A 21,255-nucleotide genomic window follows, 5' to 3' on the forward strand; every position below is an offset into this window, starting at 1 on the left:
TTCACATTAGGGAAGTTTTATTCTCCCTGAGAAGAAGTGAATCCTGTGTTTAGATGACCCTGTGATGCATCTCAGTCAGACATACATCAGCATGTGCTGGGTGAATTCCAGCTGGTGCAAAGATGGTCAGCAGGGCTTTACATTTGCCCAGCCAGTGTTTTCCAGCTATTTTCTCCACCTTTGATAGCACAGGACTTCCCTATGTAACCTCACTCCTCACATTTCTGTTTTGTGCCAGCGAGAAGGGCTAGTCAGTGCCTTTAGATGGAGCAAAGAAATAAACAGTAATTTTTATACATGGTCAGAGTTGTTAAGAGAAAGTTTCTTATTCCAGAAGTTTGAGCAGGGTGACAGTTATGTTTGGAAGGATTCAGCTGAACCTCCAAAGACAGCAATGCAGGCCTCAGTGCTGATTACCCTCATTTTCTCTGTGACTTTGGGCAAATTGCTCAATTCCCTTGCTGTCAAATAAGTGTAACAAAATCTTTCTACCACAAGATTTGCAGGAAGCCCTGAGGTAAAGTCAATGATAAAGAAATGGAGAGGAGGTACCTGTGCTGTGGCCAGACTGCAATGAGTGAGGACATTGTTTCCACACAAAACTGGAGCTGGTCTGGCAGAAATGGCTGGACACAGAGAAGATATGTCACATTGTTGTGGGAAAGCAAGTATTGCCATCCAAGTGGCCATTTAAGCCTGTGCCTTGAAGCTGCAAATTTGTAGCATCTGTAACAAGAGACTGGTTCAGTAGTGGGACAGATCAACTGGAGAAAGAACTTAACATTACATTACATTGCTTTTACACTATTTGTTAAAAAAACCCCAAAACTAAAACAACAAACCACAACAAAACCCCAAACCCTCTTCTTTGCTTCCAGATGATTACTGTTTTTCTAGAGCTAGATTGACTGAGTTGTATTCTTCTTTTCTAACAGTACCTTAACTCCATTAGAAACAGATAAGAACATGTCCATGAACCCTGCATAGAATTCTACTTGCCTATTCTGTTTGCCACCATGGTATATCAATATTTGTATTGGGTGGGAAATGTCTCCATTTTGGACTGTTCTGTAAGCCTATTCAGAGGAAGAGCTTTCATTAACTGATGTTTTTTTTTTCCAGGACTGAATGTTTGTGGGTTTTGCTGTCTGGGCCATAGTTTTCTTAGCAGACATGGCCAGTGTGTCAGTTGCAGAAAGCTGAGCTGTATCTATGCATGTATGTGCCAGGAGGCTCTGTTTTTGTAATCTGAGCAACTCATAATCTACATGGTATCAGTTGGGATGTTACTGCCCTCAACGATACTGTCCTCAAATAAATATGATCCTATCTTTTGTTTTGCCAGTTTGATTTGTGAGTAATCCAATGAACTGCAAGGCAAAAGTTATTCCAGTCATAGCTAAAGAAATGGGAAATATATGTAACATATCTTTCCAGATTGTTCTGAGCTGTCACCCACCAAGCAGACTCACCATCAGAATTAGAATAGTTGCAGGTTTGCACGTTAGACATGCATTTCAGGAACCTTTCCCAGACTTCATATGTTAAGTTTTCACAGTGAAACAAAGTGACTCAAATGAGAGATAATTGCTCACTTTTCTTGTTCTTCTTTCTGCTTTTGACCAGCTGAGGCAACAGCCTTTGAAAATGTAAAGTAGAAGTGCTTTCATTTTGGCAGCTAAGTACAGGAAAAGGGGGGTGGAACTGCTGAGAGGTTATGGCTGGTTCAGTACAAGGGTCTCACCCAAAAAGCTGCTTGCAGTGGCACCAAATTCGTGCTGTAGTACAATGCAGATACATTGAAAACATTGTTTCATTTACTGAGTCAAGACTCTCTCTGGGGGACCCTCACAAACTGACATGCGGTGAGACTGGGAGAAAATGAACACTGGCATTAAAGTCTAAATGTCCTTGTTTCTCTCCACTGTATGATGGCTGCTGTAGTTTCCCACAGACATGTGAATTCACACCTTATTCCAACATACTTTTTTTTGTTGTGAGCCTGATCTGTCACAGCCACAGAAGAGCAGCCACAAAACACATGCTTTATGTGTCTGCTCTCTCCAAGACTGACTGAACAAGTGTAACTCTTAAGACTTCTTAAGGAACTGACGTCATTCAGATAGAGAGACTCAGAGTACAAGGCAAAGAGATGGTAGCTGTGAAACTGTGTGATATTGCAAATGCTGTCAATTTGCAGAATGTTTATTTTTCCTTTCTGGCATAGTGGAAACCTAGAACGGAGTGAATCTCTGCATGATAATATTCTAACCCTGTCAGTACCTCTGATGCATGAAGTGGCCTCATCCATCAATGGGTAAGTGTCAGTCACCAAAACAAAAACACCACCTCCACCACTAATAATAATAATAATAATAATAATAACAACAACAACAACAATAATAATAGCTGGGTGTCTTTCAGTGAAAAAATAAATTCTTCTCTTTGTTTATATGTAGCCAGACTCTTGCTTTTTCTTGTTTCTCAGATTCTGGACATACAGACAACCTCATTCGGTATCTGGAAATTTTATTCATTCCAACACTGTACCTCTTTTGCACACATTTCTAATTAACGCTAATTAGTTACCATCACATTTATAGTAGGTATTTTAATGTCATGTTTGAATTCAAGTGGTTCTTTATATCTGATGGACCTTAAAATAAAAAGAAAAGAACAAGTAAACCACATCTTGTTCCTTAGGGCATGTCTTTAAGGAAATGGTTGAGAGTCACCAAGTCAAAGGTTAGGGTCAAATGTTCCAGGATTTCAAGGAGCTTGGTGAAGGCTGTTTGCCTTTCTATTTAATATCACAAACAGAATTTGCTTCTGCTTCTGTTTGTTTTCCCACTCCCTCTACTCCCTAGTCTGCGAGGCATCTGACTATGGACTGGGGAGCATCACTCACCCTTTGATTGAAATACATGTATAAAACATAGCTGTTGTGTCCTCTCCCCAAGGCTACACATGTACAAGTTCCTGCCTTTGTAGTTGAGACTCTTCCCTTCCACTTGGCATCTAGCATAAACAGTACTTGAGTTGGCACTGGGGGACCTGGTCACTGAAGGTGAATTATCATTCGTGTAGACCAAGAAAGCTGATATTAATTCCTAAACATACTGGGGAAGCAAAACTTCATCAGCAATGTCCCCGGAAGGTCAGTGTCTGTTTTAGCCACCATCTATGGGAACCCTCAGGCAGTAGATACTGTCTAAATGACCAGTGCTGGTTGGCATCAGTAGAAATCAAATATTTCCTTGACTACTATGCTAGATGTGTAGGAAAAAAGCTAACTTGCACTGACGTGGGATTTGACTGAAAAGGTGGGTAAACTCAGATTCATGGCCGAGACTAGGTTTTGTCACATAAAGTTGATTTTTATCTTGTTGCATGGAAATAAAATGCTTTTCAAAATCGATGAAAGGTATGCTTAAGCCTGCTCAGAGAAATGAAAAGCACTGTCAAACCTCACAAGATGACAAAGGACAAGAAGCAAGGACAAAAATCTCCTCTATACTGAGAGTACTGTCTCAGTAGCATGTTCTGAAAGGTTTTGAATGTTTTCGTTGTTACAGATTCTTCAGAAATTTAACTCTGTATCCCTTGCTTCTTGATGCTTTGATACAGATGGATTTTTGTTCAGATTTACAGATATGAATGCTTTTATTTGTATTGTTAGATCTCTGTTTGTTACCTACAGAATACTGCATGCCAAAAAATAATATAAGTTGGGCTCTTTTCTTTCTCTTCGGAATGTACTTTTTTAAAGCACAGGGTCTCTGAATTTATAAGCCCCACCCAAATGACTATGTGGATTATTTTCTTCTTTCTGTTAGACAAGGTTTAGTTAATTTAAGTTCACAGAAAAGTCCAATTGACAGAGAAAAGTTGGGTTTATTGGAAGGCACAACATTCCCAGGCATAGTAATATTAGCAATACTCTTTTTTCAAACGTCTTTTTGAAGCTTATTTATCCTATATGAATCTAGGGGAACAAACTTCATTCCTGGTCATAAATAGCCCAGAAGGGCTTGTACCGTGTTTAGGAGAAGCCTTCTAGCACAACGCTGTAAATGGGAGGAGTAAATCTATCTCTCACTGTTTCCCCTAGCAACCCCTGACATAGGAGGGAGACAGGAAAAAAGGAAATGTACCTAAACAGGCTTAAAATCCTGTCTCAAAAAGCTCTGACTCCAAAGGACAACCTGAGAAGGAAGCAGAGTTTTAGGCAGTGATGAGGACCAAGGTTTGTTTGAAATTACACCAGGACCGTTTCCAGACAGTGGAACAGCCTGAGATTAGAAGGATGCACAAAGGATGCTTAAAGCACTCCTGGTCCTCCTCTGCAGGATTTCCAGGTACTGTGTTGTGCTTCCAAGTAATTTCTGATAAAATCCTACTGCATTTTACTGTGTGATCAGCTGATAAGAGTGGTTAAGGAAACTTGGCCTGTTCCACTGAAGTTGAAAGCAGTTTTTATCCCCTCTACTCTCTCCTTTAACCATCTCTGAATCATAAAGGTAGTAAAACTTAGATAATTAATTAAGTGTTTATTCCTGCTTGCTATGAAAATGTACTTTAGTGAATATGTAACTGAAAGTTACGTAATTCCTATTAGTTACTGTTTCTTCAGATTGACTTCACAGTGCAATGATTTCCTGTGTTACAAAAGCTGTGGGACTTGCACAAATCATCCATGGCAGGGGGCCCTGGATTGTGGTAGGAAAGGAGAAGATGAGATAAGTAATGAAGTCTGCTTCAATGATGGGATGTTAACCCAGGTCAGTTGAGATGCTGCTTGTGTAGTCTAGTGTTACCAAGAAGAAATCAAATCAGGAACAATAGATTAATATCAAATAGTCCCATAGAATTTCACATTACTGTAAAGCAAGGGTGCAATTCAGCTGGACACAAATATATTTAATTTTGGTGACAAACTCAGCTTACTATATCTGTGTCTTGATCTTACAGAGAAGTCTTCCCTACTTCATTTTTCTATGGCAATTCTGTGGAAGCGTCCAACTTTGTTCAGTTGGAAAACCATGAATGCCTTTTCCAGTCTCTCAACTTCACCCTGCAGGTAAAACTCCTCCTTATTTTGTCTGCTTTCCTGCTTGACAGCACATTCTGGTTTTGCATCTTTTTTAGTCTGGGTGTGGTATAGACTTTTAACTGTTACTTTGAATCACAGTCATGGGCAGAATGGAAGCTTTGGACAATGTTTATCAGGAAGATCCTCCTGTTGAGTCATGAGGTTCCAAAAGAACTCCCTTACTTTCTAAACTCCTCCTCACAGAGAAGTCTAGGTGCAGCTGGATCCAATTCCAGCCCCAGACTTGGTCAACAGTTTATGTGTAAAGGTTATATAGGTGTAATCGAGTCTTTATATGACATTGTCCCACAGGATTAAGAATGACAAAACAAATACATTTACATGAATAACATGAATTATTTATTTAAACTGATGATGATAATGATTAGACTAAAATACTTTAGTCAGAATTATTTACCACATAATATAGTTTTATTAATAGTGCACTATTTATTAAATGAATCATTTCAAAGCTAGCTTTTATTAAGTAGAGATTGATGATACTCACCCATATCAAGAACCGTGGGCAAATCTCTTGCACTCAGCCTCAAGGAGTAACTTTGAGGGACATCCCAACTCAAAGGAGGAATCTCTACACTCTCTCCTCGAAGGGGTATGTTCTGCTGTTAAAAAGCAGAACTGGGCTTTTATAGTATAAGGTGATTGACTGTCGATCATATGTCTTTATGCTGCCTGTGTCAGCTATGCAGCCTTTAGTTCAGCAGCTTTAGACAAATTATCAGTGCTATCACTTCTTGGTTCCTTTATCAGGAACTTTGTCTACCACATCCTTACTGGTGCCAGTTTCTGTCAGGAAACACTGAATGTTTAACTTTGGGACTGGTGAGTTAGGCTGGTCTCAGCATTCTTCAACACCAAAAGCAGCATGATCCACCTTCTCCATCCACTGCTGGTAACTTTTGCAAATAGGTAAAGTTCGAGCTGTTTTACCCCCACCAAGGCAGAGCATCCTGCTAAAATGCTGTACAATGCATTCTTGATTGGATACTGTATTTACAGTGTGCAGGGATGGCATATGTCCTTTATCTGAATATATTATAACAAGAATTGCAAACAGGGCATCTCACTTCCATAAGAATGAAGCCACTACCATTTGTTGCTCTTTTACTTTTCATCACATGCTGAGTAAAGAGCTCTAGTTGCTCAAGTGCCACATCTTGGATGAAGTCACAGGTTAAAAGTGGAGAAGTAATTCTTTTTAGTGGCATGGTCTTTGAGCAGAGGAGTGGGCCGCCTTTATCCATGAGAACAAACACATGCCTATGCAAGGGGTTCAGACTTGCTAAATGCCCCAGTATGAAAATATTTATAGCACTACTGATAAGAGTACAGTACAGGCAAGAGATGATGACACTAAAGAGACAGATGTGAGAAGTTTTAATTAAATATCTCATAGCATCTCAGCATTAGTCAATTATTACCTATATTACACTGCCAGTTAGATGGGTTCCTCATATGGCAAAATATATGGATGATTTATTATCACAAACTCCTGCGATGTGTCCAAAATTAACTTGCGCTGTGTTTCGCTGATGTGACTGTATCTATTACAAGCCCTTTAAACTCTTCTTGACCACTAGATGGAACTAGAAAATGATAAGTCATGCAGAGGTAGGTTCATTTATTGAGAAAAATAGTGTTTCACCTTTTTTCTCCCTTTCTGTTTTGCTAGGCATGAATGCCACTCAACTCATAATGAATAACACGTCTGCCTCCATGGACAGATTGCGGTCCAGAGCAATTAAGCCCCCACTGTCATGCGGTGCCCTTAGCTATTTACTGAGAAGGAGTGAAAGCAGGATTTTAGGACATTAAAGCTTTTGTGAACCAGGCTATTAATTCTTGTGATTCTGATTTCGTTCTTGAGGATTTATAGGTTTTCCCCATCTTTCTCCCCCATAGCCAGTTATTCATTAAAACCAGATAAAGAACAGAGGCACTTATTTTTTAATTAGATGAATATTTTCAATAAAGCAAAGTGATAACGGGAAAGGGAGAGAGAATCCATGAGATTCTCTCTCATGGCAGAGCCACCATTTGTCCTACCCATCCTCTTGTCTTTTATGCACACACTTAGAAGTTGCAATATTAATTGTTTTTCCATATAGAAGTAGAAAATCATACTGGAACAAGTCACAGATTTGCTATCCAGTAATGTACTAAACCTCATATCTGTGTGTGTTGGTGAGATAGGGCAGACTTTCATAATGGTCAAAGCATTGTTTGTATCACTCTTTGCTTAATTATTTTAAATTATTTGCCTGGCATTTATTTGACTTCTCCAGATGGAGAAGAGTAATAGTTTTTTAACCAAGAAAAAGAGATGATTTACAAAAATATGGGGCTTTATAGCAGTTTTTATATGTGAAAAGCTATACAGGGTCCAATGTTAATGGAAACAGATCTACATGTCTTTTTTTAGTAACAAGTCATACAATGAAAATACCTTTTCTGCAGTACTCTTATATCTGATCTCAGAGAGATAATAAGGGTTTTTAAAGTGTCTCACATGAAACATTATGTTTATATTTCATGTAGCATTTAGCATGCTCCATTGTAGTGGGATTTCTTCCCCGCCTGGAGCCTCAGCATTTTTGTGATGATTTGGCATTGCAAACCGATTCTCTTTGTCAGTCAGACATTTCTTCAGATATAAACAGTGTTTGAAGAATGAAAACCTATTGTTTTTAGTATTTGTACTTTACACAATTAACAACTGATTGCTTCATCTTTTAACAGTAGTGGATAAATATTCTAATGGGCTTAATGTTTTTACTGTATGCATTTATATTTGTGGGTTTTTACTGTATGCATTTATATTTGTTTTGTTAGAAAGAACCAGGACATATTTTTCCTAATAAAAAAATGTAGTTACAAATGAAAACTTATTTTCATTGAAAGTTTTCCATGGATTACTTCTTTTCAGCAAAAAATAATAAATTTTGGGGTTTTCACTAGATACATTTCAGTGGTGGGCAGGAAATTCTTTGAGTTTTTGTCGAAATTTTGAGGAAAGGGGATTGATAGAAAGCTAATGTTTTTCACCAGGAGTTTAATTAAATTACAAACTCCAGAATTTGAATGGAAATTGTTCACGTGCATTTTCTGGCAACTCACTCAGTAAACCTGCAGTCCAGCAGTCACAATAATTGTTTAGCTTCTGCTTCATAAGGAAAACATATGCAGAATATAATGCAATGGTTAGCAGATGGAAATAAGAATGTTAACTGAGACAGTAATATTTCTTATGGCCTTCCAGATTGTATTACCAAAACACTCAGAGTACTAGCAGTGTCTCTGTATATAAGGTAGAAATCTTATGCTGTTTGTATTGATGACTGGTAATTATCCTTCAAAACTGCTTCTTATTTCATATATGAGCTGTGCCTAAAGAATAATAAGTAAGCTAATTCTTTAACTTCATCCTGACAGATACAAAAGAAGTCTTCATCTGAAGACATTGAAAAACCTGCAAAGTACTTGAGTTTCTTCAAATTTACCTATACTTCCAGCTGTGATTCTACAGTCATTTCCCATTAATGAGAAGTCATATATGTGATTTTATTGGTATTCATTTGTTCTCTTACAGGTTTACAATGCTGGACCAAGCACTCTCCCTGGAGCTTTTCTTGACATTTCATTTCCAAACCGCCTCTCTGCCACTGGAGACGAAATATTTCATATTCAGCAGATGATGGTGAGTATGTTATGATGTGTTTTGAGACCAGAGAGGCACTGAGAGCTACTGATGACTGAAACAACAGAAATCCACCAGACCCAGATGAATCGGTTGCTTTTTAAGATAATGAAAGGTTATTTGTATCTGTGGCCACATCATAAGTAGCTGAGCCCCTCCAGCTGTTGACTGCTCTCCTTCACCTAGGGCAAAGAACTGATTCTATGTTCTGGTTTCCTGTGATGCTATGTAAAACTAGGTCAGGCTAACACTGAAGAAAACATTTCCCTGAGTCACACCTCCAAAGAGGATTGAGTCTTAATTAGTCCTCCCTGACTGAGAGAGGATTAAATGGTATATGTAATATCAGTAGGATATGTTACCAAACTGACTCATGGTCCCTGATTTTTTCCTGTGGCTTTCTGCAAGAATACTAGCTATGTCTGAATACCTTATCAATATCTATTTTTCTATAGTCCATGTTATAATTTGCTCTTTTGGAGTGATCTTTTAGCAAACATAAGTAATAGAGAAAGTTATTCTTTCAACACTGTGTTTTTCAAAAGATGATTTTGTGTGAACTACAAAGAAATTCAACATAAACTGTGGTAAAGAAGACACATTCTTAGATTTCATTTCTAATATTTATTTATTAATTTCAAAACCTTTGTTAGACCACTAAAATACCATCATTTATACTGTGGTGGCCAAGAGAGGGAAACCTTACTACCGAGGTAAATTTAGTACTGAAATTCAGAGTAATCTGCCTTAGTGATAATCAAAAAGAAGTATTATGCTTTCTTGTTGTTAGCTACTTTTCTAGCCTTTTGGTTGAAAAGTATTACCATTCCTGATATGTAGGTAACAGTGTCACTGAATATGTGTAAACGTAGGTCCAAAAGATCTTTCTAAGCAGGTTTCCAAGATTTTTGCTGTTGGGATGTATGAGATAAATATAGATATGGTTTACACATGGGCACTAAAGACAGAATAACTGAGAAACAGATTGGAATATTGTATGCAATACTAGTGTATAGACTGAGTCAATTCTCCAGCTAGACTGAATTAGTTCTCCAGCATGTGCTTCATTTTCCATGGCATTGCATTTTGAATGTTTTATTTAGTCCAGCCTTATAAACAGAAGATCACCTTTCCTTTGACAAGGATCATGACCCATTTCCTTGGCCCTTTTCTGGTCTGTGTGCCATGGGAGGCGGTGTGTTCGCAGCAGCAGCAGAGAGATGGGAGTCTTCTTAACAGATTTTGTCTCCCTAAATGTCGGTATCTCCTCTGAAGTCAGTCATTCTATACATTCCTATATAGCCAAGAGAAAGGAGTAGAAAACAGCCCATCTTACTTAGGGTGTGATAAATTCCTTCTTGGCATTACTTGTTTCTCTGTGTTGACTCTTCCAGAAGTCTGGGCAAATTGTCTTAGTCAAGACACTTGTTTTGTACACTTCAATTAGGTGAGGTGTACAGTATGCACCAAGTGGGCAAGGACTAGTTTCCAGGCATAGATGTCATTATTTCTGCACAAGTTGTCTGAAAAGGATGGGATGGACTATATGGTTTTGGATAACTGTTAGAAAACAAGGCAAAACCCTTAAATCTTGCACTTAACTTGTTTTTCATTGCTGTTGTATCTGATGGCTTACCAAAAGGAGGTCCAGCTGGCTAGTGTGGTCTTGAGCACTGTGCTAAGAAATGCTTGCAGGGTTTATATTGCTTTTCCCAACAACAGGTTGCATTTCCCTGCACGTTGTTGGACTGAATTGTACTTTGTAGAATGTCTTCATAGGGTTTTAAACAGCTGTTGTGAGACCTATCTGCATTGCAGGCTGAAGAGTGGTAGTAGGCAAGTATGTTTTTCTGAGAGTGTTTGCCTGGTATACTAGCACTCACTGGGTCATTTTGACTACTGATTTTGGGTATATGGTCAGTAGAAGTCTACTTCATGACTTTCTAAACACCTCTAATATGTTAATAAATATTAGCCAAGCAAATCCTCTCTAGGGTAGTGGTTATCCCTGCTTTACAAATACATAATTGAAACACCAAATGGTTTGCCTGAGGTCACACAGGAAATTTGTGTCAGAGCCAGGCACTGAACCTCTGTATCCTAAGTCTTACTACTGTAAGAGAGAAAGCATCCCACTCTTTTTCCTACTGCTTCTCTCCCACTGAGTTTTTATTGACTGAAAAGGGAACTAAAATCGTGGAGCTTTTCAACTTTTCATAGACCAAATATAATTAAACAAACAAACCCTAAAAGCAGATGAACTTTGGAAAATGGTTTAGAACAGCTGTTTTTCAAGAGAATTTTTGTAAGCAGTCATTAAATATTTCAAGCTTTTCCTTATTTTCAAATTCCCGAAATCTAGATTGCAGTAAAGGTAATAAGGTAATAAAATCCTTTCAGACAGTGCAGGTGTTTCTGTAATTATGCCTTTTTGCCTATAATTCAGACATTCTAGCTGTCAGTGTTGACAGAACTTTCAGAATAGCTGTCATTAATACAGAGGATTAGGAATTGTCATTTATCTATAACTGACACTGTTGATACAGCATTTGCAATTTGATTACATAATGGTTTTTGTTTTAAAGCTAGCAATTATATTGCTGTTTCTCTGATATACAGTAAAGCAGTGAAATTTATGGGTGAAAATGCATAGTAAAACCATTAGAGTTTGTGTCCCAAATACACATATACCACACAAGATAGTTCCAGGAACCATTTCCTTCATATTGGGTTGAGTGATCTAGCCTTTCAGGCACAAAAAATAGTAAGAGGAAGAGAGTCACATATGGCCCACTGGAACGGGCTCTTTCTCTGGGAGGTGTTAATAGGAATTATTATCTTGCTGGCCTTAGAGGAAATGACAGCTCTCATGCTTCCTCTGTTCCTGTTTTTTAGCTTTATTGCAGAAACTGTTTTAAGATTTTCTTCCAGACAAATTCAGGACACAAATTCAGGAATTTGGAGTTCTGCCTTAGAAATGTTCAGACACAATTCAAGGGGTATTGGGAGTTTCTGCAGCACTTCTCCCAACAAAGCTCCCAGTAAATAAAGGGAATGAGTTGACAGTAAAAGCCAGAAGTAAACAAGAAGATGGATAACTGAAAGAAAACTAGAGGAACAAACCACAAGTGAAGTTCCTCCCCTTTAGAAATTTTTAATGGAAAGGAAATTATAGAAATTTTCAAATAATTTTAACTAAGAATTTCACAGTTGACATTGGGTTTATATAGTAAATACTCAAATTCTGCAGCAGTAAATGATATTTTGGAAGCAGATAAGACAAATTAATAGTTGTTCGCTTTTATGCATTTTTGTATTTGCTTCCTTGCAGAGGTTTCAAGACAGCTTAAGAGCATAATAAATTAAATACCTACGTTTGTTAGTAAAAGTCTTGTAATAGAATAGTATAGGTGATGATACAGAAGAGCTTCATCCAAGTTGAGAAGTTAGTCTTAACACAAATATATGTTCTCCACTCTTCAAGCCATTGATTATCTATTCTTCCACAAAGGAAAACAGTGCACACTTGTGTGTGTTTTGGTTTTGAACTGAAAGATCAGTAATTTCCTTTGGCTATCCAGCTAATTTGGATGGCAAGGGGAGCACTACTTGACTTGCCAAGGAACTGCTTTCTGGGGCTTCCAAAAAGATTTTCACAATGGGAGTTCCTACCAAATTAACCAGGGTATTTTCTGAAGCTGTTCATAAATTAGCAATGTGTCCAGGATTACTCTGGTGCTGGTTTTACGGAGCTCGATCAGATTGTTGCCTTCCTATTTATTTTATTTGCAGGGGAGGTAAATAAATTATGAAGAACAAGGGATTAACAGTTGGAAACCAAGTTTGTCTGTTTGAACTGGATGATATTCTTCCCTTCTCTAGAGGGACCAAGAAGAGCCTGTTTAGGTGAATCAATACCAAGCATATAAAAAACTGTGTTATCATCCTCACTGAGTTAAGAATCTTGTCAGAAAGTAAGATGTGTATGCTGCAAGTCTCTTCAAAGAGTTTGCAATCTAGGCAATGAAATAAAGGGGAATTTGGAAGAAAGAGGAAGAGAGAAAGAAATACTGTTCTCAATTTTTTGGTGAAAAGCTCCCTCCCTGCATGTAACTCTTGATATCTAAGTCTAGTAATTACTGTTTAGTAATAGCTACCAATAGAATATATTTAAATTACTATGTTCTCTTACTCTAGCAATTAATGTAGAGAGAGAGGCATAGAAGCAGCTCTGGAGAAACACTTGCCAGTCTCCATTGATAGCAGAGAAACCATCTAGTCTCCCTGAGTTTCCCTAGTCATCTAAGCTTAGACCTTGAGAATTATCTCCAGAGAGCAAAAAAATGGGTTAAACCCCAATCTTGTGAATCTTACTCCCATTAACCTTGAGTGTTAGCCAGTTAGCCCAGGGCCCTAGTTCCTAGTCCGACCTTCCTATCGCTTTTTGTTTAGGGAGCAAAATAAAGGTCCTTCTCCGGGAAGGACAAACAGAAGTCCTCCAGTTGTCCTATTATGCTTGGTATATTCACAATTCTTTCTATGTGAATGAGACCTGGATTGTGCCTTTGTGAAAGCTGGGTATCAGTAAGATTTTAAAAAGTAAAGAAAAGCTGGAGGAATTGAAGAGAATTCCTTTTACAGGTTGCCTTTTAAGTTAATGGCTGCCTGAGCATGGGACTGTAGAAATGCTTGTCATGTTCCATAAGGAAAATATGGAAATAAACTTTATTCTCTTCCTATGAATGTTGATACAGAAAAAGTAAAATGGAAGTCAGTCCCAGAGCCACAAGTCTTTCCTGGCTGATGACAGGTTATATTTCTAAGGCTAGTTTTGTATACCACTCATGTAATTTTTCTTCCTGGCATTAGCACAGTAATGACTGTAAGGAGAAGGAAGAAGTTAGGGAGATGGGTTCAAGCTTGCTGCCTCATTCCATAAAAGGTCCCACCCAGTCTGCTTGAGGTTTTTCTTCACTTATATAATGAAAAAGAAATCTTTGCAATTTTAAAACCTTAAATGTAATTTCTGCTTATTTTTTGTATGTTTTATCTTCCAGCATAAGAATCCAATGCTTTGGCTACTTCACTGCTGGTGTTTAAAACTTAAAACTAAGCAAAGAAGGGCTCTCAAAGCTCTCTAAAGTGCTGGTAATGCATGAGTGTTCCTGGAAGCATATGTTGAGATTGTCAATCTCACTACTGTATGCTCCACAAACAGAGGCAAACTTGTATATTGTTATCAGTATGTAGATAACCTCTTGTTTGTTGATTTAACACCAGTTTAAAATTAGTTTAAAATTGTTTATTTATGTCTTTTGACATTTCATCTCTGAAAACATATATGTACAGTCACATATGCAGTCCCAGCATGTGAAGATAGAAATATTTGCTGATAGTACTTGATAGAGCAAATATTTTTTCCAGCAGCATTTTATGCCACCTTTGTCAGAAAGATTGTGCAGGAACATTTGCACTTGCAGCAAGATTTATTTTAGCCCTTTGTATTTATCATCCCATTTGTAGTCTTTTCATTTCAATGATTCTTATACACTGACATACACATATTTTGGCACCATATTTAAAGGCATAGCTAGATTACTGGAGGAAATTATTCATTCCAGGGAGCGTATTGTACAGAAATTTGTACAGAAAATTGTACAGAAACTTTCTGACCTTCCTGCCTCTTTCACTTTAATTACTTCTTTAAATGACTTTTGCAAAATAGTTTTGCTTAGGTAGTTGGAGGTGTTCACCCCACCCTCAGTGTAGAGCAGCTCTGTGATAGCCACTGAATCTGACTTTGGCTAGGAGCTCTCTCACTTGCAGGAGAAACTAGTGCATCTGCCAGATCCGAGGATGGCTGTGAGGGGAGGCAGGAGCATACACTGTCAGCATGGCAGAGTCGCCTTTAGACATGGGGAGCAGAACCCCAAAGCAGCTCAGAACGAGTTCTCCTAAACATCTTCCTAGTGTCAGCATGATGAAATGAAACTCAGTGAAGAGGAACTTTGCTCTCATTTAAGTTTCCATTGTTATACAGGAAATGGTGCCTAGCCACAAAATTAAGCTCTTTCCTGAGTTAAGACCTTAAAATAAATCTATACTGGGAAAAATAATCATGACATTTTTACTTTATAGGAGACATCTAAATCACTACACAAAAGCTCTGTCTTGGTCAGAGTTCATGGCATTTCCAATGTTTCAAAATAATCTTTTCATGCATTGCTGGATGCATCCTTGAGGATACAGCAAAACTACTTAACAGGGCAGAAAGTTTTCTTTCACTTCATAGTTTGGATTTTTAGGTGAAACCAGATTTGAACAAATCTTCTGGGGTTTTTTTGATTGTTTAAACCGAATCTTCTAGCAATGAAAATGGTATGGTATTTATATAAGCAGTGAATTTTTTTGAAAATTCTAAAGAGGATGTTCTTGAAAAATGCATTTTGAATATAGAAAAATAGTTGTCTTTCAAGAAAGACTAGTAATATAAAAATCGAGGCCATTGAAATGTGGGATAAAAATACTGTGATCTATGTATTAAATCAGGCCATGGCAACACTTGATGTGTTCCTTTGTGGCTTGCTCACAATTAGCTTCCAAACTAAAGCAAAATTTGTCAATTTACTTAGTTATTGTAATTTTCCGACATGCTCCCTCCCAAAACATCATGTCTTGTCAATATAATGTGGCAGTTTGATTAATATTTTGGGTCAACTGAAAGTGTTGCTACTTTGTGAACGGCCCATAGCTCCTATTTTCTTGGCTGAATATATGGAATTCCAATTTTGAAAAAAATGGCTGATTTGCCTTTTGGTAAAAGGAAATTTCAGATAAAGAAAGAGTATAATGGGTATATACATTACCTGTTACCAGGTTGATGAAGAAAGCAGGAGGTTTGGTAGATACCAGATCAGGAGTAATCATGTAGTAATCAGGAGTTTTGCTGAGGAAAAAATATGTATAGTAGATTTTTTTATAAGCTTCCCAGCCAGAGAAGGAAGCTCTTCTTGGTGAAGGACTACTGAATAAAAAGAGAATCTAAAAATGTTGGGGTTTTTTGATTCTTTATTTCTCTTTGAAGTAATTTAAGGATTCCTTTCACCATTTTCCCATTTGTGAAGCTGTTCCGGCCAAAAACAATGAAGAAGGAAAGTGAGAAAAGAACTGCTTGGTTAATTAATTTAACACATAGTCTTCTTTTGAACCTTGATTCATAAACTTTTTCTTCTGTAACTAACACACAAGATTTGTGATCTGAATGAAGGAAGCAAAAAACAAGTAAGAGTTAAAAACTATGGTATCTGTGTATATAAACTCTAGCTCCCATCTGATGAAAGAATCATTTTCCTCTCTGTTCATGTATCAGAGTGGAAATAAGCATCTTTTGTTGGATTTCTCTCCTGGCTTTGCAAATCTCATGCAAGGTACCTTATGGTATCAAAAGTATCAATAAACCATTGATACTCTTTGAGAAATGAGAACTCTGAAGATGTCTTAGAAAGTAAAGGACATCTTCTGCCTAACTTAATATATCTCCTCTACCCCCCAAGAGTTTTTTTTAATGAGGATGACTCATTTAATCTTCAGCCGTCTACAGTAGATAAGTAAAATCATGCTCTTGGAAGTCCTACCTTCTCTCCTCTGCCTCTGAAGAGCTTAGGTCTTAAACACCTTTCTGATACATCCAAACGTCTGCTTTAGGGAAAAACACCAGTTGTTTGAGCCCTACAGGGAATGTACTTGCCGACACAGTCTTCAGAACTCTTCATCCTAACATCAACACAGCCCATAACGAAAGTCCAACAAATAGGTAAAGAAGAAACAGGGGCTTATTTGTGTTTGTGCATCATCGGTAAGGCTGCAGAAAGGGATGTGCTAGATAGAAACAGGTGGAACCTAGCTGAAGGAGCACCAAATTGTAAGTAATCTCAGGGACTTTTTAAATAGAGGCATATCCTGGGAGTTATCTGTTGCCTCATATGTTGGTTAAGTATTTCACAGTTCCCCATAAGGAGAGGAAAAGTACCTCTCAGTCTCTCTCTCTTGAATTTCAACTGTTAGAGGCTGATATGTAAGGAGCACATAAATGTTAATGGTAAACTGATTTCTATGTAAGGTGGTGGTGATTCATTCTTAGGCCTGAACCTTCTGTGGACCTCACAGTTAAATCATACAAGTGGTCAGTCCTTCTTCTCACTGTGTATATGTGGCAGTACCCTCTGCCTAGGAAAGAAGCTGCTGTCTTGTAAGTTAGGAACTTTATGCGAGATCTTTGCTTTTGTCACTGAACTGGGTAGGCATCACTAGTTCTTCAGAGTAGTACTTCTGGGGATTGCTGCTAAGTATGTGCAAATTGGTTTCAGGACCAAGACCAGGCAAATGTTGCAAGATCATGCTTATTGAACCTGATTATTTAATTAAGTTGTATATAAAGTGCATCAGAAAAAACATCTAAAGGCATTGCAATCAGGTTAACACAGATTTATGCCAAACATGCATTTGGTGTTTTTCTTTCATCTGGAGGGGCAGAAGGCAGAGCTATGGTGTACTCCTCTAAGCTGATTTAAAACTTTAATATCTCCACTTTGATGTTTAAATCTTACCTGTCTTCATGGCTGTGTAAGTTTACTTATTAGATCTGAGGACTACTGGTTTTCCTTGCCTTCATTGCTATTTTTATTTTAAATCTTTCATGGGTTGTGTAAAATGGGTTAATTTTTAAAATTATTTTCTGTTATTTCAGTGTCTCTTAAATTTATTGCCAGAATCAACAAAACTGCTCTGATTCAAGCATGGTTCATTATCTGTGAATATTAAACATTCTTGGCATATGGAGCAAGTAGTCAGATAACATAACTTATTTGTCTGCTGTTGAAAGTCTTGACCTTGTCTGGAATTTCTTGTCAGTACCCTTTTTTTCTCAGTGTGACATGTTAGATTAACCCTACCTATCAATTCTCTGTTCACCTAATAAAGGGTGAATCAGTATTTTTGAATCAGGACATATGTATGCATTTTTCCCCTAATATTAGAATGAATGTGCTATGGTGGGCAACAAAGACACACAAGTGCATCTGTTATTTATTTTTCGAGTTTGAAAACTTGAACCACTGATTAGTTATTCATACATAAATAAAACAGTTAATAAATTTATAAGAAGGGGAAATATGTAAAAACTCTCTGGCAGCAATTTCAAGAAGACCACAACCAAACTCCTTGTCCTTTGGAGCCAGCATACCCCAGGACTGAAGAGAAAGGCGTCCATTTCAGAGTTGAGCAATGTTAACAATTTTGTGAAATGACTGGTCTGTGTTCAGACCTTGAGCGTGTTTCCAGCAAGTAAAATTGCTGTTCCAATTGATGTTTTCCCTGAACTTGCCCATGCACTTTTTCTGAGGTTGGATATGGGTTTGGTCCTATCACATGCACTCAGGTCTGGATTCCACCTTCATGATTGCTTTGTACTAGCTTAATTTTGCTACTTCCAGACTAATAACTAGTGATGATTTAGCTCAGGAGGGGAATCAGGCTTACTGAAAGAACCTGGAAACTTTAAGTTTTAATACCACAATTAGTTCTTTTGCGTCAGTGGAAGTCTAGTGTGTATAAGGAATGAGATGAAGATACATATTTGCTTGCCTGTTTACCTTGTAAAATGTCAGTCATTAAATATGGGAATAGCCTTCAGCTTCTTATATGCAGCACTGCAGCAGGAAGATTATACTTAATGTTTTATTGGAAGCAATAGTTAGTTTTCCTCTTGTTTTTCTGTCTCATTCTTCCAAGAGACTTCTATCACTTGCACATACTTAACATCATGCCAACTACTAGTATTCACTTCTTTTGCTTGGTCCTCAACTGACCTGTCCAGCCCCTTGTTTGGAAATTGTATTTCATTTCCCTCTCTCAGGTTAACATCTTGTGAAGGATATAGGGCTCTGAAAAAAATGAAAGATCTTCCCTTTGATGCATGTTGATAGGTTTAGGTTAAATCTAAGAAGAGGCCACTGGCTTTCAGTCCACCTGTGAAGTTTATGTTACAGGTACTATGACCTAAACTTAAACTGATTGCTAACAAAAATTTCTGAAAGGCCCCAAAGGCTTGTTAGAAATTGCAATGTTCTAAGAGTAGCTACAGATGAGGAGAAATGATGTTTGCAAGTACCCTGAAGGTGGGAGACAGAGCTGACGGCAGAACAGGAATGTGCTGAGGCAGCAGGTGTATTATTTCCCCTAGGAACTCCAACCACCTCTGGCTGACCTGGCTTCTTGGTGAGAAGTTTTTCATTGGGTTATCCTCTGTGTTTCCAGGGAAATATGTGGTGATTGTCCCCCATGCACTGGTACCTCCTTGTTGGAGTGAAAAGCCAAGCCTAAGTATTCTCCTAAATCCCTACACATGCAGGGCAAGTCAGAGCGGATGATCCCTGTGTACATAAATTCAACACACTATTCCCATACAGCCCTATTAAATATCCTGCCGTTTTTTTAGGATGTAGTATGTGTGGAGTGTTCGTGGTATGTTTTACTCTGAAGTGTCCTTCCTGCCATTTTTTCTCCAGAGTGGTGTAATCTTACATCATTAAAAACCGTTGCTGCTTTGTGAGCTTGCCCATGCTCTGTAAGACAAAAGTCAGACAGATTCAAATATTCAGAATACACTAAAGTCATCCTGTGGTAATTTCTTCCTTGTTGCAGATAGAACATTTTTAAAGCATGAAGTAATGTGCATGCTTTCTCCAATGGTTTTATCTTTCCTCTGAGAAGCTTATTGGTTTGTGCAGACAACAGAAAGTTGCAGAGTAACCCATTGTGAAGGCTGTCCTATTTAAATGTCTCTCAAGCATGTTCATAGGCTCTTCAAGGGGACAGCAACTTCCAGTAAATTAACAAACTAGAGACTAACTTGTCTCAATGAGTGTGTGGCCATTTATAGAATCATAGAACGGTCTGAGTTGGAATGGGTAGAGTAGGCAGCATGAAAGATATTGTGCTATGATGATAGATTAGTAAATTCTAAGCCTATGTAGAGGTATGGTGACATTTAGAGGCCTGTTATGCAAGGTGCCATTTACAGTCTGAGTAGTACAAATGTTCTGGCTTATATTTCTTCATGTTTGTGCAAGTCGCATGTACATGCACACATGTTGAATACAATAGGAGAATACATGTGTATATGTATATATATATATATATGTTTGTGAGTGAGTAGTGATTTTCTGTCTCTTTGATTTTGGATGTCCACCTAAAACTGTCTGAAAGATGGTGATTTTCAAGTGCCACACATTAGGTGTCTAAGTGAGGAGTGGCAGTCTGAAAAATAAAACTAAACACAATTCCAGCATGGGGAAAACTGGAATGCTTTTTTGAACACGAGAACACAATTTTAAAGGCATCGAGGCTGGACATCTTAATGAAGGGGACAAACTATGTTAATTAAGGAGTTACACAAGCTTTTACTGCAATTTCCAAATAGTTAATTTTTCTTCAAGCAGGATTACATGGGGGATGGAGGGATTACAGGGGTTTAGACATGGTTTTAACAATCATCTCAAAAAGTCCTTTCTTAATTCTGCTTGGAGCCACGTTTGTATCTCAGGGTTGCACATCAACAGGTCTCAGGATAAGGGTCCAAATTTCTTCAGATCATGAGATGTTTGTCAGCTCTTGTTTTCCAAGGTTTATGATTCAAATTTACCAAGCTTCCTTTTGCTGAGAACTGGTTTTGGGCTGCCACAGCGAGGCACCAGACAATAATGTGTTTTTATTGAGAAATGTTGATGACTATTCTGACATCCAATGATGTTCAAGAATGTGGGTGAGATCAGAGTGCAGGCCGTGCTGGCTTTAGTCACTCTGATATTCCACAGTGAGAATATCAGAATGATTTTTTTTTTTTACCTTTATTTACCTTGGGATTGAGCAGTTTGACAAAAGTGCCTTTGAACTTGAGATAAAAACTAGAAAAAACCAATACACGTGATGTGTGTGTTGATCTTAGGTGTTTTGCAGTCTGTGATAAGACTGCTAGAAAATGGTAGCATCCTTACACGTGGACAGCCAGGTAAAAAGAAACCATTGTCAGTAAGACCTTGCGTGGGAAAATGTTACTTTTGTTTTTGGTGTTGGTTTGCCTCACATGAAAGTTGTTAGTATTAGAATGCAGCATGCTTTCACCATCTTGAATATCTTCAAAGACAAATAATAAATATATCAAGTTATAATTTTTTTTTGAAAAGTTTTTATAAAATGTTTGGATTTCTATCAGAAAATCACGCTCTTACAAATTTTTCAGTTTAGAATTGAAACTCTGAAAATGTAATTTCTTTGCAAAAAATACATTTTTTTTTAATTAGAAAAGTTTTCCAGGAGTTTAATGCTAGGATCAGTAGTTAGTGGTATCTACTTTCGTGTTACAAAAATTTTATGCTGTCACCTCAGA

General features: G+C 37.7%; 1 protein-coding gene across 1 annotated transcript in view; it reads left to right on the plus strand.

The window, feature by feature from the left end:
* The window catches only part of ITGA9 (integrin subunit alpha 9), a 219,326-nt gene that overhangs the window by 160,069 nt on the left and 38,002 nt on the right, over positions 1 to 21,255 (plus strand). The window contains exons 21-23 of the mRNA XM_027675915.1: positions 2,228 to 2,317; positions 4,972 to 5,080; positions 8,703 to 8,810. Of these exons, the coding sequence (XP_027531716.1) occupies positions 2,228 to 2,317; positions 4,972 to 5,080; positions 8,703 to 8,810 (307 nt within the window). The remainder of the gene's footprint in view (positions 1 to 2,227; positions 2,318 to 4,971; positions 5,081 to 8,702; positions 8,811 to 21,255) is intronic.

Source organism: Neopelma chrysocephalum, unplaced genomic scaffold, assembly GCF_003984885.1.
Source record: "Neopelma chrysocephalum unplaced genomic scaffold, ASM398488v2 Primary Assembly neopelma1_26, whole genome shotgun sequence".
Taxonomy (NCBI): Eukaryota; Metazoa; Chordata; class Aves; order Passeriformes; family Pipridae; genus Neopelma; species Neopelma chrysocephalum.